Here is a 26,286-nt window from a genome sequence, read left to right on the forward strand (position 1 = left end):
CGTGACAAGTGTATTATTAGAATACAGAAAAACGCAGTAATTTAAGATTAGATATTTTATTTAATATTGTGAATATACCTTACACTGGACGTAAACATATTGTGCGTTTATGGCTTTGACTTTACAGCCGACCCTTCATAAAACTTAGCAAATGCAAACTATGGCGCGTGTCAGGGATGGCCGAGACAATACTACTACCAGAAAAACTCTGTTCAGGTAGGTTAGCAGTAAGCGGGTCTAAAATATCCGGCTGTGACGCCCTATTGAATTATAATGGGATTTAAAATGGTGTGAAACCATAAACGCACAAAATGTTTACGTTCACAATACCATTGAATTAAAATTTTATATAAGTAAGTATAATTATACGAATATTTTTTACTTTATCTCATTTCATATAAAGCAAATTCTTTCAGGTAGTTGTGGACTGCTTCTACGAGAAACATGTATTGCTTCTGCAACAAAAATATACCATTTTATAGGTCATGACATTTTAAACTTTTATAATTTATTAAAATCTTATAGTCCAAAATTTGTGTAGACAACGACAATTTCTGAATCATCAAGATCCGTGTGTAAAAATTTTCGCTAATTTATCGATGGACAGCAATGTACAGTTGAAAACTACTTTTTTGCAAACTAGAAGTAATTCACTTGAAATTCGTCAAACCAGTCTGCGCTAATACCGACGTTTTCAGTTCCTGTGTTGCCAAATTATACGTACATTGTCCACAGCAAAGTTCTCAAAGTGACGCCGAAGCATTCTAACACTGCTACAAATATCGCACACGCCCTTGGTTTTGATTTTTTGAATGATATGCGTAAGAGCAATATATAAACCAGACGTAGTTACGTTTCCCCTAAAACGAAAAACACTAAAACGTAAACTCTAAACCACTTTCCTTTTACCAGTCAGTTATCAGCACAATTTCGACGTTTTTCAAAATCTCGTTAGAATCGCAAACAAAATTTATGAAATTCTCAGCCTTTGGCAAAGATGAGATTGCGGTCAGCCAGTTCTTTAAAGATATAACCTCAACAATTTGAGTTGCCTACAACAGAAAAAATTCACTTAATCCTGAAACTGGTGATCTTTCACCTTTACAATTGCAGTAGTCATTTTCACAGTTATCCAATCGTAACTTTTCAAGTTTCTTGTCATTTGATGCTCTAATTTGACGTCTGCGTTTATTTCTATCTCTGGGTGGTTTTCGTTAGGCCACAAGAAAATCTCTTTGTTAAGAGTCACAATTGCTGCCACACTTTCATCTTGTACTAGATTCAAAAGGTCGCACAATGGTCTCGCTTTAGGTTCATGCAACGCTATAAACTTTTTCTGAGTTTTAAAACCGTGAACTTTGACAATCTTGAACCGTTTCAAGAAAGAATCAGCGTCTTCAGAAGTGCAAGGAGCGGGGAGCAATTCGTCTGCACTTTCTGAAAAGAAATAGTTAAAATTTACAATTATGTTACAGTCGACGTACCTGGACGGATCGCTTGACTGTAGCGCTCATCGTCATCGTATTTTATTCGATCTAACCACTCAGTATCTCTCAGATAATGAAGATGCTTCTGGATTTCAGCCTTGTCGAAAAGTTTTTCTTTGTTAACGTCGAACTCGTTGCACTTTATGGTCGTGTCAATGTAACGAAGACAATCGGCGATGACGGTGTGAGCCGCTAAGTAGTGGTCGAAATCGACCATCAACTCCGACGTGTACTGTGTGAGGTTTTTGAGATTTGCCATCACATCTACTGCTCCGTCTTTCGTGGCTGTCCTCAAGGACATGTCACAAAGCAGAACGAAACCGACCCCCCTCATTCCTGAACTGTAATCCAAAATTTTCTTAAAGAACACTTTAAGCGCACTTTATAACAAACCTGCTGTGGACCAGAATCGGTGATTGGCAAGAATGTGGAATTTTGCTCATTTTTTGGAAAAAGTTTACATAATTAAGGGAGAATAAATTAAATCCGTCGTCTAACTCTAGGCGGAAATGTAGTTGCTCGATCTAGAACATTAAGAGTGAACGAAAATAATCGAATTTCCGGGTAATAATAACCTGTCGAGATTTGTTTTTAAATCGTATGGTAAATTTGTTGTGGTTAAACAAGTGATGAGCTTCCGACGTAGTACATTGTACAGTGACATCACCATAGACGTTTTTGCCTTCGGTGGGCCAGCATAGTTTAACGTCGGACTGTAATTATTAAATTCAGTGTGTTTGTGACGTTATTTTATAAATCTCACTCTATCGTTTGTGTGGTTGTCTTCAAACAATACAATGTAGCAAATATTCTCCGTCCATATTGTTTTCCAAAATTCGTCGTACTCATTAGAAGTCGGTATTTTGGTGACAGCGTAAGTTTTATTAATTTGAAGACCCTACAAAAATGTTGGTAGATTTTGAAAATGAAAGTAAATCATCTTTACGCTAATATAAATCATGTCGACATATTCGACGAAGTCTGTCGTAACTTGAACAGTCTCGTAGGTGCAAATGGATTCTAGAATTGCCTATAATAAAAGTGGTTGACGCCAGATTAAAGAAAAACTTTAGATAATTTGTTGATTATGCTATATTAATTTCGAAATGTACCTCATGTTGTTGCTTCAAATCCTGATTGTCGAGAGACATTTTAGTATAATTTTGGAAATTTTTACGTTCAATGATTTTTGAAAGATGGTCTAGGTTTCCAGTAACAGCGTTTATCTGAAAGTGTTAATTGTGGGTAGATCTGATCGTCATTTAAAACAACTTACATGTTGAGATTTGTTGCATTTTCGTCTATTTTGTTTTGTGTCCACTAAAGGTAACTCGATTGTTTGACGATCTGCTCTAGTGTCTAAGAACAAAGAAATATAAGATTAATGTAAGTATTAAAAATGAAAAACATACTGGGGCTAACTGTAGGCACTGCAAGAAAAAGTCTAGAAACAATAACTTAGTTTTGTCAAGTTTCTCTTGTTGTAAATTTTATAACTGTTTTATTTTTCTCTTACCTGATGTACGATTTCTCCATGAAAATCCGACATCCTTCTTTGTGTACCATTTACTATAAAAATAAACAACCTGAAAGCTGTTTTCACTTGTATACAAAAGTTAAGAAAAGCTGATTTGCTTGGTTCATTTTTGAAGTTAAATATTACAAATTTTGCGAAGCAAACTTATTTACTTGAAATCAAAAATACTTACAATCCAAAGAATATCACTACCAGTACTAGAATTAATAGCACAGGCGGCCAGTAGTAGTTAGGATTTACAACGACTCGTTTCATCTTCTCCACTGGGTTATACGTGTATATGGTAGTCCTACTCTCATTTTCGAAAAAATTTTGCAAAACGATCGTGATGTTGCCAGTAATTTCTGCCTTCAGAGAAGAATTTTCCTTGTCTTTGCATCTGGGATGCTGTTGAAGACTTCCAACATATATTTCTAATGTTTCTGATATCTGTGAAAGATCACACTCCACAATGACTTTCAAGTTTTTCAGTTCATACTCTTGTAGGCTTGGATATAGTTCGAGATTGCTTTGTTTGTCTGATCTTAGAACTAATAGTTGGTAGGTGTGGGTATATCCCCGGACTTTGTTCGGTAAAACCAAAATTTTAAGTAAACCATTTGAAATGACGAATTCGGGGTCGTCTGATAACTTTGGGACGTCAAGTGGACTCGTTGTCATCTGTTGTGCTGAATCTCCATCTTCCCCGTTAAATGCATAGACCGCTACTGTGTATTCAGTTGTTGGAGAGAGTAGTGAACCGTCAAACTTTTGTGAACACATAAATTCGATGAATGTCGTACTTCGATATACAGTTATACCTACCAGATGGTGATACGTTAAATTGTATGTTTCTCTCGAGACGTTTAACTTTTGTTCATCAATTATTTCGTTTTGGACAGTAGTCGAATGAATGACTTGAATGCCAAAGTAAGATACCTCACCATTTGTTTCATTTGGATGTTTCCATACTACCTGAATGTCGTTTTTTGTGGTCCAGTTAAGCATTAAGTCATACGGAGGCTTGGATTTCTCTACGAAGTGTTCATTAGGAAAACAGAGTTTAGACATGACATAATTTTGGTACCAGTTTTGACATAGGTTTGAATTTCCTTGGGTGGACTATAATCCTCCACAGCTTCGTTTCTTGCATAAACCTGTAAGCGTCAGAATAAAATGTAGGTAACCGTTTTGGGTATTTCGATACTGCTTACTTTAATTCTCAGATGTGCATTCTGGATTCTGGATTCTTAATTTATGGGGGCTGACCGTAGCCAGCCGGCACTTAGGCCTCGCCTTTGGGCCCATTGTACCTTCCCCAAGTCCATATCAGGGTGTTTTCCCGCTCCTCTACTCGTCAAGCCACCCAACTGCTTGAATGTACTTGAGTAATGCAGAGGGTGGAAACTCCCTGATATTTGCCATACTAGGCCAGATGTCCCCTAGTATGGATTCCCTGTAGGAGGCTAGGGCTGGACACTCACGAAGAATGTGCTCAGCTGTTTCCTCTTCTTCATTGCATCCACGACAGATTGGGTCTGTTACCACCCCTATCGTATGTAGATGTTTGTTAAACTGGTAATGTCCCGTAAGGAATCCTACCAGTTTACGCAGTTTGTCCCTTGAAAGTGAGAGATAAAATTTTGTTAACTTACGGTCTGGTGTCGCCATACAAGCTCTACTATGCCGACAGCTGCTCAACTTCACCCATATCTGCTCATGGCATCTCTGGGTATATTGCTTTACGAGTTCGTTCGAGAGGGCGACCGAAGGCGTGATTGCCGGTTCGGGTCCCCAGAAGGGCATGCGCGCGGCTCGCTTCGCCATCTCATCTGCCCTCTCGTTTCCTTCGTTGCCACTGTGTCTTTTGATCCAACAAAGTTCCACACTATTCCTCTGCGTTACATACTTTAGCGTTTGTCTGCACTCCCAAACCAGCCCGGACCGAACCATACAGCTGTCCAAGGCTAGTAGTGCAGACTTGCTGTCAGTAAGTATGCGTATTGATTTGTTGCCGATTTCACGTTCAGCAATGATTCTAGCTCCCAGCATTATTCCCATCAGTTCTGTTTGTAAGACAGACGTGTGGGTGCCGAGAGGTACACTGATTTGTGCGTTCAGTTGTTCGGAGTAGATGCCGGCTCCTGAACCACTATCTGTTTTGGCACCATCGACATAGATATCTATGTCGGCTCGTCCTTCTGAATTATCATTCATTGATATGCTATATGTCTTCTCATATATTAATTTTGTGCCCATTCGGTCACAACCCATCCTTAACAAGGGTATTCTGTTGAACGCCTCCGTTAAGATCCGAGTGTGCTTCGTTGTGCGGCCTTGCTTGTTCCATACTCCCAGAGAGTGAAGTCTTAGAGACGTCGTCATTGCCGCTTCCTCTATGTAAAGGTTAAGAGGTGCTAAGCAGAGAAGAGTCTCCAGAGCCGCTCTGGGAGTGGTCCTCATTGCTCCTGTAACACTGAGACACGCCATTCTCTGAACGTGTTCAAGTTGCAGGGCTCAGATATGCATTAGATGGCAAGTCGGTTAATGTTGCACAATGAAGTTCATGCCACAGCTTGCATCGTCTAATTACGATAACTAAAATAATTAATTTTGTAGTTCTTTAAAACACCAGTACGTGGATAAGGCGGTTTCCACCTTAACGAAATGGACGATGCATTTTTTGGTGTAGACAAGTAAATTCGAGACGGACTTTGATACTGTTAAAAGTGATTAGATTTTATCATAATATTTTATAAAATTTGTAAGTTACCTGTTGTCTTTGTTTCGAATTTTTTCTTTTGTGGTGCACTACAACTTCCATTTACGCGACATAGCTGAACTTGTAGATCATATTCTGAAAAGGATTGTAGATTCATAACTTCAATGATGCCAGTCTTGGGGAGCGTTTTATTGTCGATTTTACGTTGTGTATTTTTATTTTGACACCATTCGCTGATACATGTAGTCTTTATTTCCACTGTAAGTGGGCCTCGAATGTTTTCACATTTTATTTCAGACAGTATGATGCTTGCACTCTCATGTGTAGTGTTTATGCCGACGATGTTGGGTGTTTCTTCTGGTTGGATTGTCTGACAATAAGGTGTTGTTGTTCTTTGAGAAACAGGTGGTCCAGTGAATTTTGTGTTTAAGGCAAACACAGTAAATTCGTACGTTGAATAAGGAATCAATTCGGTGATTGTTACGGAAGTATTTTCTGTTTCTCGACGAGATATCGTTGACGATTCAACAGAAGAAAAATGACAACCTCGGTAAAACACATGCTGAAAATTGTGATTCTGAACGTCTTATCTGATTGTTTATCAAACTAAATATTTACTTGGTATTCTACAACATAGTGTTTAAAAACACCATTTATGGACAACGGTTCGGCCCATTTTAAAACTATAGTCGTAGCGGACGCAGCGGTGCCCGTAAGACTCAAAACAACAGTGGGTGCTAAAATTAATTTTCAAACTAAAAATAATCACATAATAAGCTAATACGATTTTAATACCTTCTTCGTCGGTTGTAAATTTTTTTTCGTATGTTTTTTGTATACCTCTAACTCTAACCATGTAACTTTTATATGGTAGCAGATTAGTGAAAAAAGTACCGCTCCTGTTTGAAAAATCAGCACCTTTTTCATCTAACGTTATGAAATGCGATTTACAAGTAAGTGTAGTACCCTTACGAATAAAATAATGATTTTCACTTTGTAACGATTTCTATAAACCTGAAGTACTTACCTCCGATAAATATATTCTTGCAGTAGTCTTGGATGTTTCAATATTGATATCATCTTCGGCAATTTCTATAAAATTAATTGCGTACTTCAAAACATTGCGGTAACAAAAAAAGTACTTACCGTTGCATCTTGTTGTAAAGTTATTAACTTTTAAATGATCATACATATTCCACACTCCGTTTGGTCCTATGATAACACTTCGAACAAGATACTGTGTTCCTGATGTCAAATTAAGAATTTTAAAAATTCCAGTGGTGTTGAATTCGTGGTACTGATCACTCACTTTTCTCCAGTTGATATCCAAAGCGTCGGCCGTCTAAAAAATTGAGTTTTTCAGATAAATATTTAAAAAAATAAAATTACAACTTTGTATTGCACTGTGTAATATTGTGCTATATGGTAAAATACAGAATTTTTAAGTTGGAAGTTTGAGACTCTGACGGTAGCTTCTGTGTACGAGATTTCAGTTATTTCTGGAGAATTCGCAAACATTGCTGGTGCTGTATTATATCGAGAGAGAAAGAAGGTTATTTATTTTTATTCCTGTGCATTATATTTTAACATACGTATATCGCATTTTTCACCATAGTAGTTTTCAAGACATCTATCTGAACACGTTCCGGTCACACTGTTACAGTAACCATAGCATTTTGTACATTGTTTTTGACACCCATGACCGTATGTCTTGCTTGGACAACCTAAAATCATTAACCGATATTAATATTGGAGAAATATTGTTGTAATATTTATTATTACTATTACGACACTCTGAACCATAGTAACCAGCGGAACAAACGCACTTCCGCTCTTTGCAAACTTTGAAGATTTTATGGAAGTAACTCATCCAGTGACATGGTACACAAAATTCCCCAATCGTATCTTCTGAACACTTGCTCTTAAGGTTGGGTTGAGCTTGGCCCTCAATATCAGTAACTTGTTCAGAATCAGATATCAATTGACACGATACCCACTTCGATAATAATCGCAGCATTCGAAATTCTAATAATAAGTACATTAGTTAATAATAATTATCTTATACGTTTCTGGTTGTTTGATTTTTACCTTTTTTTTGACAAAATCTGACTTTATCGATCGCCCAATAAGGTTTTGGATCTGAACTTTTAGTAGTTACTAATAATTTTATTGCGTTTGAAGTGTTGGCGTTTTCAGTCATAATTTTAATTTGGTCCCAACCTGCGTGCTAAATCGTTTTGTTGGCAATCAGTTCTGCATTTTTGCAAACTGTTCCCGTCATAACTTCTTGGACATCAAATATCCGTCAATGTCAAAAAGTCATTGTAGTTTAAGCTTAACTGTCACTGATTTTCTTAAAAGTCATCTTGTTTGAAATGCCACCCATAAGCTGCAAAGTCAGAATAATATCGTTGGTAGAAGGTGGTATGTCTTACCGGCAAATTGCAGCACTCTTAAGTAAGATTGTCTGTTCTTGATAATCTCCATAAGTCGTCACACTTTGTGAAGGATTATCAGAGCAAAACGAAAAATAAGGTTAGTAAGTAATAAGGGTCGGTTTACATTTATGTCAAATATGAGACATAGATGTCCAAAAAGTTATGACGGGAAATGTATTTAATGCGAGCTGAGAAAGCAAGGTATCATTAGACTTGGTACAAGACATCTAAAGTTAAAAATGTAACATGTGGTTTGACATAATATTGCAGTACTGCACTCTAGATAATACAATAGGTGCCAATATGTTTTGGGAGATACGAATTATATTAATGGTTTTGAACCGTCAGTGCGATCTAAAATTGGTAACTTTTTCTGTTATATCTTATAAACTTATCATCGTGTAGCAGCATATACAATATATATATATATATATATATATTCGTTTTTCAATTATTTTTGCTTAAAATTTGACAATAAGCAGTACAGTTCGAAAAGTTGGTTATTTTGTGGGATTAGTTTCGCACAAAATGTAGTTTCTTAAATCTCGTTAAAGATGTTAGCTCTTTGACGAATGTTTTGATGTACTGCTACATTATGTCAAATCACCCATTGATATTTTCACTTTGACCATTTTGTTTTAAAATTTAATAAAAATTTTAAAAGTTGCTTAAGTTAAGTCCAATACTGCATATGCATACAAGAATACTTTATCACAAACATGGAAAGTCACGAAACAAACGAATAAAGCAAAAGTTACTCTAACCTGTTTACATCCTAAATACATACTTTGAGTTCGAATTCTTCCGTTTTTAAAACATGTTGCCCGTCCTCTAAAGACAGTACCAATTTACAAGAAGGACACATCGTGACGTACATCGAAATGCATACAAATGTATCTGCACTAGAAATAGGAGGCCCTAAATTAACATCGCTACTTGCAGCATCCGCATAAAGAAAATCAACTGAAAATATGTAAGTATTAGTCTTCTATCTAAGCACTGATTTATTTTTCCTTAACTTACGGTTATGAATCTTCCATAGACCATTGTTTCTTTTGCTATGGACTATAATATGCGTAACGTCTATGGGAATATCGTAATCTTCCCATTCCATTATTAGTTTTTCTTTTTGATGACTAAACTGACTAAATCTCAATACATTTTTATGTTTGGACATAACAAAATGTGACCACATTTTGTTAGAGAGATAAGTAGGGACAATGTTATGCTAAACATAAACCATGCAAGTGTAACAAAAATAGAAAATTTGAAATGCATACGTTTTTGTATACTCTTTGTTCGTTGCAAGGTGCTTGAGGCAATTTTCCATCTTCTGAAGGGATGTATCCTTTTTCGCATTTTCGTATTGCACTGCCCATTCCACTGAACGCTTGCAGCATGAACCAGTAGCAACGGGAGTTCGGTGGATATTCGCCATCGCAAAGAAATATGTGACCTTCTTTTTCGATTCTGATGGAAAGGGGAATATCGAAACTCTCTTTCTTTAGAACTATGTTTTGAAAGTGTTGGTATAGTAATTTATCAGAACTTAATTCCACGTATTCCGTTTTGATCACGTTCATAGCTGCATTTGCAATAGTAAGAACATATATTATATTTTTTTGTTTGAATGTATTATTTTGGAATACCTTCCCATCTTTCGTCTAAAATTGGGTGGTTAAAGTTGGACTGGATCGAAGTCTGCAGCCGCCAAGGGTGTTTCATGAAATATATTGTGGTATTTTCGTCGTCTGTGATGTCACAATTCATTTCGCCATTTGGTTGTTCTGGTATATATTTTGAAACTACAATAAAAACGTGTTTAATATAGCAGTTTTCTGACAATATATATAAAGTGGTGGTCACTTAAAAAATATTAAATAAAATTTTGATAGCGTATTTTAAATGAAACGTCTGGTCCAAGCAATATTAGCATATTTTGTCGTATACTGAAGTATTTCTTTAAGCTACAAATGTTCTCTTGAGACCCCAAAAATAATATATCTTTGTTTTGCGCTACCAAGTTTCTCTGTAATATCTTCTTGAATCCAACTTAATGCAAAAGAACTGTTCGTTACACAATAATAATAGTGGTAGTAGTAGGTGTTGTAGCCCCACCATCTCGTCGCCAAAAAGTAACTGCTCTGACAAATCGATATAGTCATATAAAGACCCACTAAACCATACAAAACTCTAAAACAGTGCAACGCTCTCATTAATTTTTATAAAAACTTACAACAGGACCAACCTTTTTGTCGACATATTTAAAAACAGTAATCACACACACGCGGTTTAGCACATTCCATTGAAAACATTAATATTAATTTGCCCGTTTGAGATATCCTGGGGAACTGATAACAGCACTTATTCCCAAATTATCGTGCTACCGTAACGGTTATTTACATTATGAGTGCGGTAAGTAACATTTTACAGGCGAGGTTTTAATTTTGAAGCACGACGCGCAGCGGAGTGTTTTAATAAAACCGAGCCCTGTTAATATTACAAGGACTTTAACCCACCAAGTTTTCAAATTCTTGTGGGTCGAGCAACCAAATTTTTTGTTAAGGTGGAACGAAATGCAATGCATGACTTTAAAAATAACACACGAGGTGTCAAAAAATAAAACTTTTCCTCTAGGGGTAGTTAAGAGTCATTACATTATACGAGGATGAGATGGTAACAGGTTAGCCTAGTTAAAACGACTGAGTTTATCTTCCTGAAATCGATTTTATTTGAAAAAAAAAAAAAATATCCGCAATTTTCTCCAGGTTACGAAATCGTATTTATCTTCCCAGTATTTGGTCTAGGGTTTGGTAAAAGATTATAATTTATCTAATAAGTTCGAAGCAAAATCACTTAGTTTGATTAATTCTTAACGTCTTAGGGTATCAAAATATTTAAACAGGTGTGTAAACTTTTTTAAAATACATTCAATAACAAAATTTCTTCACCGACTTTACCAATTTTATTCATAAAGGTAAATTTTCTACACTTTGGTAAAAGATTATAATTTATCTAATCAGTTTGAAGAAAGATTTCTGTGTTTAAATATACCTTAACATCTTGGTTTATGTAATAGTTATTTACATTATGAGCGCGGTAGGTGAAATTTTACAAGCGAGATTTTAATTTTGAAGCGGAGTGCTTTAATAAAACCCAGCCCGTTAAAATGCCCTAACGCACAAATAATGTATTAAATTTTTTATCCGACCTATTTTTTTACTTATACTAATCTTTCAATTTCAAACCCTACGAAATTGTAATTTGGTATCGAGTACGCTGCTTTAAACAATTTTCCAGTAGGCGTTGCGTTAAAATATTTGCTGCGAAAAAGAACGTCAAAATATTTTTTTGACATTTCGCTTTTCTAACTAAAATTTTCTTCATTTCTCAAATATTCTGTTGAACAAAAACTTGCGTAAATAGCATTTCTGCAGGTACCCTTTATTATTTAAAAGTTTCTTCAAAATCCTTGAACCAAAAATCAAAAATAAAAATTTTTCTTCCTGACTCTCTACCAACTTTATTCATAAATTGACCATTCATATACGAAACTTTCTGAGGTTTACGATTTGGTGTTGATTCTTTTTATATAATTTTTGCATTGAGATTACAAAAAAAAGTTGTTTTCAGGCAACCCCCAAAGTTTGCCTAAACTTTCCAAATAGAAGTAATTTAATTTGATGTAAAAATATGCAAAAATTGCAAAAAACATCAAAACTACTGGTTGATCGAAGCTCAAAACAACAAAACAGTCATTTTCAGAACACTTGGTGGTTGCGTACGAAAATTTTGTGTTTGTGCTACGAGGCGAAGACTATGAAAATGGTTTATTCTGTTGAACAAGACACTTTCATCGTTATGTCTTGTCGTAATGGCACTTCTTAAACGAAGAATCTGTGTATTCTGTAACCGTTTGTAAGCAAGAATATCTGGCCAAATATCTTGATTTAATAATTCAAGAAACATCGTTAAAGGCTCACATTAGAGTTGTAATCAACAGATTTGTTCGAACTGGCAGTGCCAACAAAAAGAACTCTCGTGGATGATTTTAAGTATCTGGGGAATGACTTGAGACGACTTGAGCAGAATTGAACAATTTAACAACGGGTCCAAAGTATTGACGAAAGGATGTTACAGAACATTTTTGAAATTAAAAAAGAGTCAACATGTGTCTTGAACAGAATGATGAACATTTTCAACATTTACTGTGATGTTTAACCGCAATAAATTTGTTTCTTTTTATAGTAATGAATTACTTAGTTTTATTTTTTAAAAACATTTATAATTTTCTTACAGATATAATGATTACATTATCTCTTTTCATATAAACTAAATTCCTTCAGGTAGTTGTGGGCCGCTTCTACTAGAAACACGTAATGCTTCTGCAACAAAAAAAGCACACATTACTTGTTTAGTTAAAACAAAAGGATACAAAAAACTTTAACAATTTTTTTAAATCTTATAATTCTAATAATTTATACGTACTTTGTTCACAACAAAATTCTCAGAGTGACGTCGAAGCATTCTAACACTGCCACAAATATCGTATATCCCCTTAGTTTTAATTTTTTGAATGACGTACGTAAGAGCAATATATAAACCAGACGTAGTTAAGTTTCCCCTAAAACGAAAACCATTAAAACGTAAACAATAAACAATTTTCCTTTTACCCCTCTGCAATCAGCACCATTTCGACGTTTTTAAAAATCTCGTCAGATTCGTGAACAAAATTTATGAAATTCTCAGCCTTTGGCAAAGATGGGATCGGCGTCAACAAGTTCTTCAAATATATTACTTCAACAATTTGAGTTGCCTAAAACAAAAAAAAAATCACTTAACCCTGAAACTAGTGATCTTCAATATTTACAGTTGCAGTGGTCACTTTCACAGTTATCCAATCGCAACTTTTCAAGAGTCTTGTCATTTGATGCTCTAATTTGACGTCTCTGTTTATTTCTATCACAGGGTGGTTTTCGTTAGGCCACAAGAAAATCTCTTTGTTAAGAGTCACAATTGCTGCCACACTTTCATCTTGTACTAAATTCAAAAGTTCGCACAAGGGTCTCCCTTTAGGTTCATACAACACTATAAACTTTTTCTGAGTTTTAAAACCGTAAACTTTGACAATCTTGAACCGTTTCAATAAAGAATCAGCGTCTCCAGAAGTGCAAGGAGCGGGGAGCAATTCGTCTGCACTTTCCGAAAACAAATAGTTAAAATTTGCAATTATGTTACACTCGACGTACCTGGACGGATCGCTTGAGCGTAGCGCTCGTCGTCATCGTATTTAATTCGATCTAACCACTCAGTATCCTGCAGATAATGAAGATGCTTCTGGATTTCAGCCTTGTCGAAAAGTTTTTCTTTGTTAACGTCGAACTCGTTGCACTTTATGGTCGTGTCAATGTAGCGAAGACAATCGGCGATGACGGTGTGAGCCGCTACGTAGTGGTCGAAATCCACCATCAACTCCGAAGTGTACTGTGTGAGGTTTTTGAGATTTGCCATCACATCTACTGCTCCGTCTTTCGTGGCTGTCCTCAAAGACATGTCACAAAGCAGAACGAAACCGACCCCTCTCATTCCCGAACTGTAATCCAAAATTTTCTTAAAGAACACTTTAAGCGCACTTTATAACAAACCTGCTGTGGACCAGAATCGGTGATTCGCAAGAATGAGGAATTTTGCTCATTTTTTGAAAAAAGTTTACGTAATTAAGGGAGAATAAATAAAATCCGTCGTCTGACTCTAGGCGGAAATGTAGTTGCTCGATCTAGAACATTAACAGTGAACGAAAATAATCGAATTTCCGGGTAATAACCTGTCGAGATTTGTTTTTAAATTGTATGGTAAATTTATTGTGGTTAAACAAGTGATGATCTTCAGACGTAGTACACTGTACGGTGACATCACCATAGACGTTTTTGCCTTCGGTGGGCCAGTATAGTTTAACGTCGGACTGCAATTATTAAATTCAGTGTGTTTGTGATGTTATTTTATAAATCTCACTTTGTCCTTTGTGTGGATGTCTTCAAACAATACAATGTAGCAAATATTCTCCGTCCATATTGCTTTCCAAAATTCGTCGTATTCATTAGAAGTCGGTATTTTGGTGAAAGCGTAAGTTTTATTAATTTGAAGACCCTACAAAAATTTTGGTAGATTTTGAAAATGAAAGCAAATCATCTTTACGCTAATATAAATCATGTCGACATATTCGACGGAGTCTGTCGTAACTTGAACAGTCTCGTAGGTGCAAATGGATTCTAGAATTGCCTATAATAAAAGTGGTTGACGCCAGATTAAAGAAAAACTTTAGGTAATTTGTTGATTATGCTAGATTAATTTCGAAATGTACCTCATGTTGTTGCTTCAAACCCTGATTGTCAAGAGACATTTTAGTATAATTTTGGAAATTTTTACGTTCAATGATTTTTGAAAGATGGTCTAGGTGTCCACTAACAGCTTTTATCTGAAAGTGTTAATTGTGGGTAGATCTGATCGTCATTAAAAACAACTTACATGTTGAGATTTGTTGCATTTTCGTCTATTTTGTTTTGTGTCCACTAAAGGTAACTCGATTGTTTGACGATCCGCTCTACTGTCTAAGAACAAAGAAATAGAAGATTAATGTAAGTATAAAAAATGAAAAACAAACTGGGGCTAACTGGAGGCACTGTAAGAAAAAATCTAGAAACAATAATTTAGTTTTGTCAAGTTAATCTTGTTGTAAATTTTATAACTGTTTTATTTTTCTCTTACCTGATGTATGATTTATGCATGAAAATCCGAGATCCTTCTTTGTGTACCATTTACTATAAAAATAAACAACCTGAAAGCTGTTGGCACTAGTATACAAAAGTTAAGAAAAACTGATTTGCTTGGTTCACTTTTGAACTCAAATATTACAAACTTAGCGAAGCAAACTTATTTACTTGAAATCAAAAATACTTACCATGCAAAGAATATCACTACCAGTACTAGAATTAATAGCACAGGCGGCCAATAGTAGTTAGGATTTACAACGACTCGCTTCATCTTCTCCACTGGGTTATACGTGTATATGGTAGTCCTACTCTCATTTTCGAAAAAATTTTGCAAAACGATTGTGATGTTGTCAGTAGTTTCTGGTTTCAGAAAAGAATTATCCTTCTCTTTGCAACTGGGATGCTGTTGAAGACTTCCAACATATATTTCTAACGTTTCTGTTATCTGTAAAAGGTCACACTCCACAATGACTTTCAAGTTTTTCAGTTCATACTCTTCTAAGCTTGGATATAATTCGAGATTGCTTTGTTTGTCTGATCTTAGAACTAATAGTTGGTAGGTGTGGGTATATCCCCGGACTTTGTTCGGTAAAACCAGAATTTTAAGTAAACCATTTGAAATGACGAATTCGGGGTCGTCTGATAACTTTGGGACGTCAACTGGACTCGTTGTCATCTGTTGTGCTGAATCTCCATCTTCCCCGTTAAATGCATAGACTGCTACTGTGTATTCAGTTGTTGGAGAGAGTAGTGAACCGTCAAACTTTTGTGAACACATAAATTCAATGAAGGTCGTACTTCGATATAGAGTTGTACCTACCAGGTAGTGATAGGTCAAATTGTATGTTTCTCGCGACACGTTTAACTTTTGTTCATCAATTATTTTCTTTTGGTCAGTAGTCGAATCAATGACTTGAATTCCAAAGTAAGATACCTCTCCATTTGTTTCATTTGGATGTTTCCATACTACCTGCATGTTGTTTTTTGTAGTCCAGTTAAGCATTAAGTTATACGGAGGCTTGGATTTCTCTACGAAGTGTTTGTTCATTAGGAAAACAGAATTTTGACATGACATAATTTTGGTACCAGTTTTGACGTAGGTTTGAATTTCTTTGGGTGGACTATAATCCTTCACAGCTTTGTTTATTGCATAAACCTGTAACCGTCAGAATAAAATGTAGGAAACTGTTTTGGGTACTTCAATATTGCGTACTTTAATTGTAAGATCTGCATTTGATGGTAAGTCATTTAATATTGCACAATGAAGCTCAGGCCACAGCCTGCACCGTCTGATTTGCATTTCCTCTTCCACTTTTTTACGATAAATAAAATAATTAATTTTATAGTTCTTTAAAACACCAGTAGGCGGATAAGGCGGTTTCCACCTTAATGAAACGGACGACGCATTTTTGGTGTAGACAAGTAAATTCGAGACGGACTTCGATACTGTTAAAAATGATTAGATTTTATCATAATATTTTTAAAATTTGTAAGTGACCTGTTGTCTTTGTTTCGAATTTTTTCTTTTGTGGTGCACTACAACTTCCATTTACGCGACATAGCTTAACTTCTAGATCATATTCTGAAAAGGATTGCAGATTTATAACTTCAATGATGCCAGTCTTGGGGAGAGTTTTAATATCGATTTTACGTTGTGTATTTTTATTTTGACACCATTCGCTGATACATGTAGTCTTTATTTCCACTGTAAGTGGGCCTCGAATGCTTTCACATTTTATTTCAGACAGTACGATGCTTGCACTCTCATGTGTAGTGTTTATGCGGACGATGTTGGGTGTTTCTTCTGGTTGGATTGTCCGACAATAAGGTGTTGTTGTTCTTTGAGAAACAGGTGATCCACTAAATTTGGTGTTTAAGGCAAACACGGTAAATTCATATGTTGAATAAGGAATCAGTTCGGTGATCGTAACGGAAGTGTCTTGTGTTTCTCGCCGAGATTTCCTTGACGATTCAAAAGAAGTAAAATTACAATCCATATAAGACACATACTGAAAATTTTATTTCTGAGCGTTTTATCTGATTATTTATCAAACTGTTTACTTGGTATTCTATAACATAGTGTTTAAAAACACCATTTATGGAGAACGGTTCGACCCATTTTAAAAGTACAGTCGTAGCGGACATAGCCGTCACCGTAAGATTCATAACAGAAGTGGGTACTAAAATTAATTTTCAAACTTCTACAACTGAAAATAATCACATATTAAAGTAATACGTTTTTATTACCTCTTTCGTCGGTTGCAAATTTTTTTTCGTAGGTTTTTTGTATGCCTCTAACTCTGACCGTGTAACTTTTGTATGGCAACAGATCAGTGTAAAAAGTACCGCTCCTGTTTGAAAAAACAGCACCTCGTTCTTCTACCGTTATGAAATACGATTTACAGGTAAGTGTAGTACCCTTACGAATAACATAATTATTTTCACTTTGTAACGACTCCTATCAACTTGAAGTAGGTACTTACCTCCGATAAATATATTCTTGCAGTAGTCTTGGATGTTTCAATATTAATATCATCCTCGGAAATTTCTACAAAATTAATTGCCTACTTCAAAACATTGCGGCAACAAAAAAAGTACTTACCGTCGCATCTTGTTGCAAAGTTATTAACTTTTAAATGATCATTAATATTCCACTTTCCGTTTGGTCCCACAATAACACTTCGAACAAGATACTGTGTTCCTGATGTCAAATTAAGAATTTTAAAAATTCCAGTGCTGTTGAATTCGTGGTATTGATCACTCACGTTTCTCCAGTTGATATCCGAAGCGTCGGCTGTCTAAAAGATGGAGTTTTTCAGATAAATATTAAAAAAAATAAAATTACAACTTTGTATTGCACTGTGTAATATTGTGTTATGGGGTAAGATGCAGAATTTTCAAGTTGGAAGTTTGAGACTCTGACGATAGCTTCTGTGTACAAGATTTCAGTTATTTCTGGAGGATTCGCAAATATTGCTGGTGCTGTATTATATCGAAAGAGAAAGAAGGTTATTTATTTTTATTCCTGTGCATAATATTTTAACATACGTATATCGCATTTTTTACCATAGTAGTTTTTGAGACATCCATATGGACACGTTCCAGTCGCCTTGTTACACTCATACTTGCAGTTTGTACATTGTTTTTGACACCCATGACCGTAAGTCTTCCTTGCACATCCTAAAATCATTAACCGATATTAATATTGGAGAAATATTATTGTAATATTTATTATTACTATAACGACACTCTGAACCAGAGTAACCAGCGGAACAAACGCACTTCCGCTCTTGGCAAACTTTTAAGTATTCACAGTTGTAAGTCACCCAGTGACATGGTACACAAAATTCCCCAATCGTATCTTCTGGACACTTGCTGTTAAGGTTGGGTTGAGATTGGCCCTTAAGATCAGTAACTCCTTCGGAATCAGATATTAATTGACACGATACCCTCTCGCTTAATTTCAACATTCGAAATTCTAATAATATGTAAATTAGTTAATAATAATTATCTTATACAATTCTGGTTGTTTGATTTTTACCTTTTTCTCTACATAATCTGACTTTATCGATCGCCCAATAAGGTTTTGGGTCTGAACTTTTAGTAGTTATTGATAATTTTATTGCGTTTGAAGTGTTGGCGTTCTCAGTCATAATTTTAATTTGGTCCCAACCTGAATGCTAAATTGTTTTGTGGGCAATCAGTTCTGCATTTTGGCATACTTTTCCCGTCATAACTTCTTGGACATCAAATATCCACCCATGTCAAAAAGTCATTGTAGTGTAAACCTAACTATCACTGATTTTCTTAAAGTCATATTGTTTGAAATGCCACCTATAAGCTGTAAAGTCAGAATAATATCGTTGGTAGAAGGTCGTATGCCTTACCGGCAAATTGCAGCACTTTTGAGTAAGATTGTCTGTTCTTGATAATCTTCATAAGTCGTCACACTTTGTGAAGGATTATCAAAGCAAAACAAAAAATAAAGTTAGTAAGTACTAAGGGTCGGTTTACATTTATGACAAATGAGACATGGGTGTCCAAAAAGTTATGAAGGGAAATGTATTTATTGCAAGCTGAGAAAGCAAGGTATCATTAGATTTGGTACAAGACGATTAAAGTTAAAAACATAGCCAGTGGTTTGACATACTACTGCAGTACTGCAGTCTAGATAATACAATATGTGGCCAATATCTTTTGGGAGATACGAATTATATTAATAGTTTTGAACCGTCAGTGCGATCTAAAATTTGTAACTTTTTCTGTTATAGCTTATAAAGTTATCATCATGTAGCAGTATATACAATATATACAGGGTGTTAGGGAATGCTTGCAACAAAATTTGAAGGTAGCCTCCTGATGAAGAGAACAACAAAAAATGCTAGTAACACTTTTTTCAAAGGTTAATAGTTTTTTCTAAAAAGCATATCGAAAAATCAGTCCCCACATTTTGAGAACTGCCGACGTTGTCTTTTTTTTTCTAAGGTAGTTGTGAAAATTCTGGAACTAAGATGATTATTTCCTTAGAAACGATTAAATCTAATTTGTCAAAAATTGACAAAAATGTCACATTTACATCAATACAATAAACACCTTTGAGTTTTAAAATGTTTGATTCGGACGTTTAACGAAATAGACGCGGTTCCGACACGCTAATAAGAGTACCAACGTGGTTGTTAACGGAAATTTCAGAAAACACCACAAACGGCCTCTGAAAACCTGCAGTGATACCAGAAAGAGGGGGTTTTGCGTTTTCCCCTGAAAAAAATCCCGAAGGAAAACACTAGAAAGATTAGAAAAATCTATCTTTCAGCAGTGTGGTAAATGAAATGTTGAAATAGTTCGTCAACTCAAGCGCAATAGCGCTCCCAGTTGATCTAATACTACGGCAAAAAGGGACAACTCATGGCACCCAACCTCGTGATAAAACTCGCTCCACCCAAGATTCGGAGGAGTCTGTAGGACCTAAGTTCGTCGGTCCATATTTCCGAGTCCGGTCTGATCACTCGCCTAATGTGGTCCATTAATGTAGCAGCGGAACGGTTGGGAATGTAGGACAACTAACTCCGCTTGTTGATCGTTCGTATACCACTCGTTATGAAAATTGCAACAAAATAATTTGCCGCTTGTAGGTAAAAATCCGAACTTATACAATGTACATGAGGCTCCTGGGCAAGAACAAGATGAGCAAATAATCCCGGCGCAAGCCGTGTACTCGAAAGTGAACCGTAGCAAGGAACACTTACTACTGAAATGACAGAAAAACTCATTTTATATGCACTTTCATTTGCCCTTTGTACGATAACTGTCGGGTTTCCTGCCAATTCCCTCATATTAAACTGTGTTTACTATCCCCTTTGCAATGGAAGTGATTTCATTATTGATAATAAAAAGGTACCCTTAGAGTACTGAAATCATAGAACGCTTAAGGTATTTTCTTTGTTACTCCTTAATGGTTAACCATATACTAAATGTTCTTGTTTTTAAGAATTTTTTTAGTATTAGGAAATAAAAAAAGATCCTAGAAATAGTCTAAGCAGTTGAAATATTCTCAAAAATCAGGTAAAAATTGGTGTTAAACACTGCTTAGCACTCCAACGTCCAACATTATCTTTTTATTTTTCGATTGTCCAGCAATTATCTTTTCTTAATAAATTTATATTCTACTTTTGCTTTGCGGAAAAAGGTAGAATACATAGTTTATTAACAAATACAAGAAATGTATTGTATAAGTTATAAACTTTGTTCAAAATCTTCCAACGATTTTAAAATTTAAACCAATTTGTTAAATACAATTTTTAACACAAAGAAAAATAACCTTTAATTATAATAAATAAACAAAACGAATAAGCGAAAATAAAAAACAAAAAACGCAAAACAAAACAAGTAAATTAAAGCAGATGTTGGAAGTGAGCACCATTTGTACGAATACAAGCTTCTTCTCTCCTGAGTAATGAGTTACTGACTCTATTTAATTCTTCAGGATCGTTTCGAATCCGTTCTGCGGCCATCATAACTCTTGCTTCTAAATCTTCTAAATTATTAACTGGAGTTCGATAAACAATTGATTTCATATAACCCCATAAGTAGTAATCACAACTGTTAAGATCGGGAGAACGGGGTGGCCAAGCGATGGGTCCACCTCTTCCAATCCATCTCTCACCATAAACATTCGTCAGGAATTGTCGCACTTGTAAACTAAAATGCGCAGGAGCACCATCGTGCATAAAGTACATCCTTCGTCGAATGTCTAAAGGTACATCTTCCAATAACAATGGCAAATGTGTTTCCAAAAAATGAAAGTAATTGTCTCCGTTCAGTCTTTCCGATAGAACATATGGTCCTATCATTTGATTACTTATTATTCCGGCCCAAATGTTTAATGAAAAACGTTGTTGAAAGTGCGTCTCGTAAATCGCGTGAGGATTGGCATCTGCCCAGCGGTGAGTATTATGAAAATTAAGTATTCCATCCCTAGTAAAACAGCATTCATCTGTCATCAGTATGGAAGAAAGAAATCCGGGAATTTCATTATTGCTGTTCACTATCCATCGGCAAAAGTTTTGTCTAGGAATGAAATCGTTCGGACTTAAATTCTGGACCCGCTGGAGGTGGTACGGGTACAAAAGAGATTCGCGTAGCGTTCTCCACACAGTCCAGTGACTAACACCTACTTCTCGAGCAATTTCACGCGTACTAGCTGACGGGTCTTCTTCAACACGATTGATAATGTGCTCTTCAATGTTGACCATATCTGGATCTCGACCTCGTCCAATCTCCTGATTTTTAGGTAAAACTGATCCTGTCTCCCGCAACCTTCTATCCACGGCTGAAAAGGTTTCGCGATACGGTTGTCGACGCCCAGGAAAACGTTCAGCATACCGTCTTGCTGCAGCTCTAGCATTGCCTCACCATAAACAAAATGCATGTCTACATATTCTTCTATGCTGTATTCTGGCATTTTTTCTCAATGAGTATTACTGACAATGACAGTTATAAATCTAACAATAATATTTGAAACAATTTGAACAATGTTAGTGTATCTCGGTAACTAAGCAACGATGCTTTTTTTTAACGATTCCCTTGATAGATAGAAAGCAAATTGCCATTCCTAATTCGTTGCTAAGTAACAATAGAAATTTTAATAATGGAACGTATTATTGAAAAATTGGCCTCCATGCAGTTCCAAAACGGTGTGATACTTATTTTTAAGGGGATTTAAAAGAAAAACTATACATTTTTGAAAAAAGTTGTACATAGATTTTAGATTTCTTTTTTTGTAATGCCTTTGCTCTGAAAGTTTGTTGCAAGCATTTCCTAACACCCTGTATATATATAGGTTTTTCAAATATTTTTGCTTAAAATTTGACAACAAGCAGTACAGTTTGAAAAGTTACTTATTTTGTGCGATCAGTTTCGCACAAAATGTAGCTTCTTAAATCTCGTTAAAGATGTTACCTCTTTGAGGATTGTTTTGATGTACTGCTACATTATGTCAAATCTCTCATTGTTTTTTCACTTCGACCATTTTGTTTTAAAATTTAATAAAACTTTAAAAAGTTGCTTAAGTTAAGTCCGATACTGCATGTGTATAGAAGAAGACTTTATTACAAACAAGGAAAGTCACGAAACAAAGAATAAAGCAAAAGTTACTCTAACCTGTTTACATCCTAAATACGTACTTTGAGTTCGAAGTCTTCCGTTTTTAAAACATGTTGCCCGTCCTCTAAAGATAGTACCAATTTACAAGAAGGGCACATCGTGACGTACATTGAAATGCATACAAATGTATCTGCCCTAAATATAGGAGGCCCTAAATTAACATCGCTACTTGCAGCATCCGCATAAAGAAAATCAACTGAAAACATGTATGTATTAGTCTTCTATGTAAGCACAGACTTATTTTTTCATAACTTACGGTTATGAATCTTCCATAGACCTTTGTTTATTTTGCTATGGACTATAATATGTGTAACGTCTATGGGAATATCGTAATCTTCCCATTCCATTATTAGTTGTTCTTTTTGATTACTAAACTGACTAAATCTCAGTACATTTTTATGTTTGGACAAAACAAAATGTGACCACATTTTGTTAGAGAGATAAGTAGGGACAACGGTATGCTAAACATAAACCATGCAAGTGTAAGAAAAATAGAAAATTTGAAATGCATACGTTTTTGTATACTCTTTGTTCATTGCAAGGTGTTTGAGGCAATTTTCCATCTTCTGAAGGGATGTATCCTTTTTCGCATTTTCGTATTGCACTGCCCATTCCACCGAAAGCTTGCAGCATGAACCAGTAGCAACGGGAGTTCGGTGGATATTCACCGTCGCAAAGAAATATGTGACCTTCTTTTTGGATCCTGATGGAAAGGGGAATATCGAAGCTCTCTTTCTTTAGAACTATGTTTTGAAAGTGTTGGTAGAGTAATTTATCAGAACTTAATTCCACGTATTCCGTTCTGATCACGTCCATAGCTACATTTGCAAAAGTAAGAACATATATTATATTTTTTTGTTTGAATGTATTATTTTGGAATACCTTCCCATCTTTCGTCTAAAATTGGGTGGTTAAAGTTGGACTGCATCGAAGTCTGCAGCCGCCAAGGGTGTTTCATGAAATATTTTCTGGTAATTTCGTCGTCTCGGATGTCATAATTCCTTTCGCCATTTCGTTGTTCTGGTATATATTTTGAAACTACAATAAAAACGTGTTTAATGACCAGTTTTCTAACAATATATCTAAAGTGGAAGTCACTTAAAAAATATTAAATACAATTGTAATAGCGTATTTTAAATGTAACGTCTGGTCTAAGCAATATTAGCATATTTTGTCATATACTGAAGTATTTCATTAAGCTACAAATGTTCTCTTGAGCCCCCAAAAATAATATCTCTTTGTTTTGCGCTACCATAGTCAAGTTTCCCTGTCATATCTTCATGAATCCAACTTAATGCAAAAGAACTGTTCGTTACACAATAATAATAGTAGTGGTTGTAGCCCCACTGTGTCCTCGCCAAAAAGTAACTGCTCTGACAAATCGATATAGTCATATAAAGACCCACTAAACCATACAAAACTCTAAAACAGTGCAACGCTCTCATTAATTTTTATAAAAACTTACAACAGGACCAACCTTTTTGTCGACATATTTAAACACAGTAATCACACACACGCTGTTTAGCACATTCCGTTGAAAAAATGAATATTAATTTGTAGAGAGCGGATTTCTGTCGGGCTACGTCACGATTATTAGGTGGGGACGCGTGAATCGCTGTGAATCAGTAGCGGGTAATAATCAGTGCATTTAATTTTCACTTATTCCATAAATACAATTCACGAAACCTTAATTCGTAAAACAGCTAGGTAAATGAGAACGGGAATTAACAGCAAAGTACAACGAAGCACCGTTATTTTATTCGAAAATAGACGAAGTGCAGCTAGTAACTGTTCTGAATTCCCATCCCGCACGAGCCGTACCGAGTTTGGCCTTGCCAAGCCCGACAGAAATCCGCTGTCTATTAATTTGCCCGTTTGAGATATCCTGGTGAACTGATAACAGCACTTATTCCCAGATTATCGTGTTACGGTAACAGTTATTTACATTATGAGTGCGGTAGGTAACATTTTACAGGCGAGGCTTTAATTTTGAAGCACGACGCGCAGCATAGTGCTTTAATAAAACCGAGCGCTGTAAAATGCCCTAAAGCACAAATAATGTATTAAATTTTTTGTCGGACCTATTTTTATACCTATACTAATCTTACAAATTCAAACCCTGCGAAACTATAACTCGGTATCGCTGCTTTAAACAATTTTACAGTAGGCATTGACAGTTCGCTTTTCTAACTAAAATTTTCTTCGTTTCTCAAATATTCTGTTGAACAAAAACTTGCGTAAATTGTATTTTTGCATGAAGCCTTTGTTATTTGTAGAACAATTTATTTTTTAAAAGCCTCTTACACATAAAAAATTCCGAGTTATTTTACCTCACCGCGATGTGATTAATCAATGAATCACTGTAAAATCGCAGTTACTGGATACATCAGACACTTATGAATGATCTCTTTGCAGATCGGGGAGCCAAAAAATAACTTATCATCTTAAACAAAATTAATATTTAAACGATTTTTTTTAAGCCACCAAGTTTTCAAATTTGTTCTTGTGGATCGAGCAACCAAATTTTCTGTTAGGTGGAACAAAGTGCAATGCATCACATTAAAAATAACACACGAAAAATTAAAATTTTCCTCTAGGGGCAGTTAAGAGTCATAACAATATACGAGGATGACATGGTAACAGGTTAGCCTAGTTAAAACGACTGAGTTTATCTTTCTGAAATCGATTTTATTTGAAAATGAAAAAAAAAAAATTATCCGCAATTTTTTCAAGGTTACGAAATTGTGTTAATCCCCAATATTTGGTATAGGATTTGGTGGTAAAAGATTATAATTTATCTAATCAGGTTGTCTGTAATCTCTTTTAAAATACATTCGTTCATGTAAACATGTCTTCAAAATCCTTGACTCAAAAATCAATAAGAATAGTTATTTACATTATGAGTGTGGTAGGTGAAATTTTGCAAGCGAAGTTTTAATTTTGAGGGCCGACGCGCAGCGGAGTGCTTTAATAAAACCGCCCCCTTTAAAATGCCCTAACGCTCAAATAATGATTTAAATTTTTTATCTGACCTATTTTTAACTTATACCTACTAATCTTTCAAATTCAAACCCTACGAAATTGTAACTTAGTATCGAGTACGCTGCTTTAAACAATTTTCCAGTAGGCGTTGCGTTAAAATATTTGCAGCGAAAAAGAACGTCAAAATATTTTCTTGACATTTCGCTTTTCTAACTAAAATTTTCTTCATTTCTCAAATATTCTGTTGGACAAAAACTTGCGTAAATAGCATTTCTGCAGGTATCCTTTATTATTTAAAAGTGTCTTCAAAATCCTTGAACCAAAAATCAAAAATTCAAATTTTTCTTCCCGACTGTCTACCAACTTTATTCATAAACTGACCATTCATATACGAAATTTTCTGAGGTTTACGATTTCGTGCTGATTTTTTTTTATAATTTTTGCATTGAGATTACAAAAAAAAATTGTTTTCAGGCAACCCTCAAATTATGCCTAATCTTTCCAAATAAGAGTAATTTAAATTGATGTGAAAATGTGCAAAAATCGGAACAAATATCAAAACTACAACTACTCGTAGTTTAAAAAAAGGCAGTTTGTAAAATACTTTTGTCTTTAATACAGGCTGACTTTTATAAATGATTCTAAGGGCGTAGTTGGCCATGGATTTCAAAAATTCCGCCTCGCTGAAATTATGCCCGTGATTATGCAT

General features: G+C 35.3%; 4 protein-coding genes across 9 annotated transcripts; all 4 read right to left on the minus strand.

Annotated features, from left to right (window-relative positions):
- Positions 1-40: 40 nt before the first annotated feature.
- Positions 41-24,484, minus strand: LOC135126081 (uncharacterized). 2 transcript variants are annotated; one of them, XM_064051876.1, is made up of 30 exons: positions 24,417-24,484; positions 24,073-24,210; positions 23,848-24,017; positions 23,478-23,633; positions 23,109-23,413; positions 22,852-23,056; positions 22,616-22,791; positions 18,475-18,613; positions 18,172-18,411; positions 17,982-18,113; positions 17,782-17,915; positions 17,536-17,731; positions 17,417-17,481; positions 17,181-17,352; positions 16,995-17,113; positions 16,432-16,942; positions 16,147-16,379; positions 15,122-16,089; positions 14,929-15,005; positions 2,764-2,846; positions 2,600-2,713; positions 2,434-2,517; positions 2,251-2,385; positions 2,063-2,200; positions 1,881-2,011; positions 1,485-1,828; positions 1,100-1,437; positions 910-1,052; positions 725-860; positions 41-455 (listed from the first exon to the last, which is right to left on the minus strand). In XM_064051876.1, exons 2-30 carry the CDS (start codon positions 24,084-24,086, stop codon positions 384-386), a joined length of 5,730 nt encoding a protein of 1,909 aa, XP_063907946.1. In that variant the 5' UTR covers positions 24,087-24,210; positions 24,417-24,484; the 3' UTR covers positions 41-383. The 2 variants fall into 2 exon arrangements, with proteins under 2 accessions (XP_063907946.1, XP_063907947.1); XM_064051877.1 differs by lacking the exons at positions 24,073-24,210; positions 24,417-24,484 and having other exon boundaries at positions 23,712-23,938.
- Positions 4,018-5,591, minus strand: LOC135126085 (uncharacterized). Of its 2 annotated transcripts, XM_064051885.1 has the most exons (3): positions 4,218-5,591; positions 4,091-4,160; positions 4,018-4,037 (listed from the first exon to the last, which is right to left on the minus strand). In XM_064051885.1, the coding sequence occupies exon 1, from the start codon at positions 5,491-5,493 to the stop codon at positions 4,354-4,356; it is 1,140 nt and encodes a 379-aa protein (XP_063907955.1). In that variant the 5' UTR covers positions 5,494-5,591; the 3' UTR covers positions 4,018-4,037; positions 4,091-4,160; positions 4,218-4,353. The 2 variants fall into 2 exon arrangements, with proteins under 2 accessions (XP_063907955.1, XP_063907956.1); XM_064051886.1 differs by lacking the exons at positions 4,018-4,037; positions 4,091-4,160 and having other exon boundaries at positions 4,506-4,624; positions 4,677-5,591.
- On the minus strand, positions 5,509-9,964 carry LOC135126083 (uncharacterized). Of its 4 annotated transcripts, none has more exons than XM_064051880.1 (14): positions 9,813-9,964; positions 9,444-9,748; positions 9,187-9,391; positions 8,951-9,126; positions 7,814-7,952; positions 7,508-7,750; positions 7,318-7,449; positions 7,118-7,251; positions 6,872-7,067; positions 6,753-6,817; positions 6,521-6,692; positions 6,344-6,462; positions 5,777-6,287; positions 5,509-5,723 (listed from the first exon to the last, which is right to left on the minus strand). In XM_064051880.1, exons 1-14 carry the CDS (start codon positions 9,931-9,933, stop codon positions 5,611-5,613), a joined length of 2,631 nt encoding a protein of 876 aa, XP_063907950.1. In that variant the 5' UTR covers positions 9,934-9,964; the 3' UTR covers positions 5,509-5,610. The 4 variants fall into 4 exon arrangements, with proteins under 4 accessions (XP_063907950.1, XP_063907951.1, XP_063907952.1 ...); XM_064051881.1 differs by having other exon boundaries at positions 6,521-6,682; positions 6,746-6,817; XM_064051882.1 differs by lacking the exon at positions 7,814-7,952 and having other exon boundaries at positions 7,508-7,670.
- On the minus strand, positions 12,427-14,922 carry LOC135126084 (receptor-type tyrosine-protein phosphatase kappa-like). Its single transcript, XM_064051884.1, has 11 exons — positions 14,689-14,922; positions 14,525-14,638; positions 14,359-14,442; positions 14,176-14,310; positions 13,988-14,125; positions 13,809-13,939; positions 13,413-13,756; positions 13,034-13,356; positions 12,837-12,979; positions 12,652-12,787; positions 12,427-12,548 (listed from the first exon to the last, which is right to left on the minus strand). The coding sequence occupies exons 2-11, from the start codon at positions 14,561-14,563 to the stop codon at positions 12,477-12,479; spliced, it is 1,545 nt and encodes a 514-aa protein (XP_063907954.1). The 5' UTR covers positions 14,564-14,638; positions 14,689-14,922; the 3' UTR covers positions 12,427-12,476.
- Positions 24,485-26,286: the final 1,802 nt, after the last annotated feature.

The sequence above is a fragment of the Zophobas morio genome, unplaced genomic scaffold (genome assembly GCF_036711695.1).
Source record: "Zophobas morio isolate AGI-343-1 ecotype UQ-CSIRO unplaced genomic scaffold, CSIRO_AGI_Zmor_V1 ptg000010l, whole genome shotgun sequence".
NCBI classification, from domain to species: Eukaryota; Metazoa; Arthropoda; class Insecta; order Coleoptera; family Tenebrionidae; genus Zophobas; species Zophobas morio.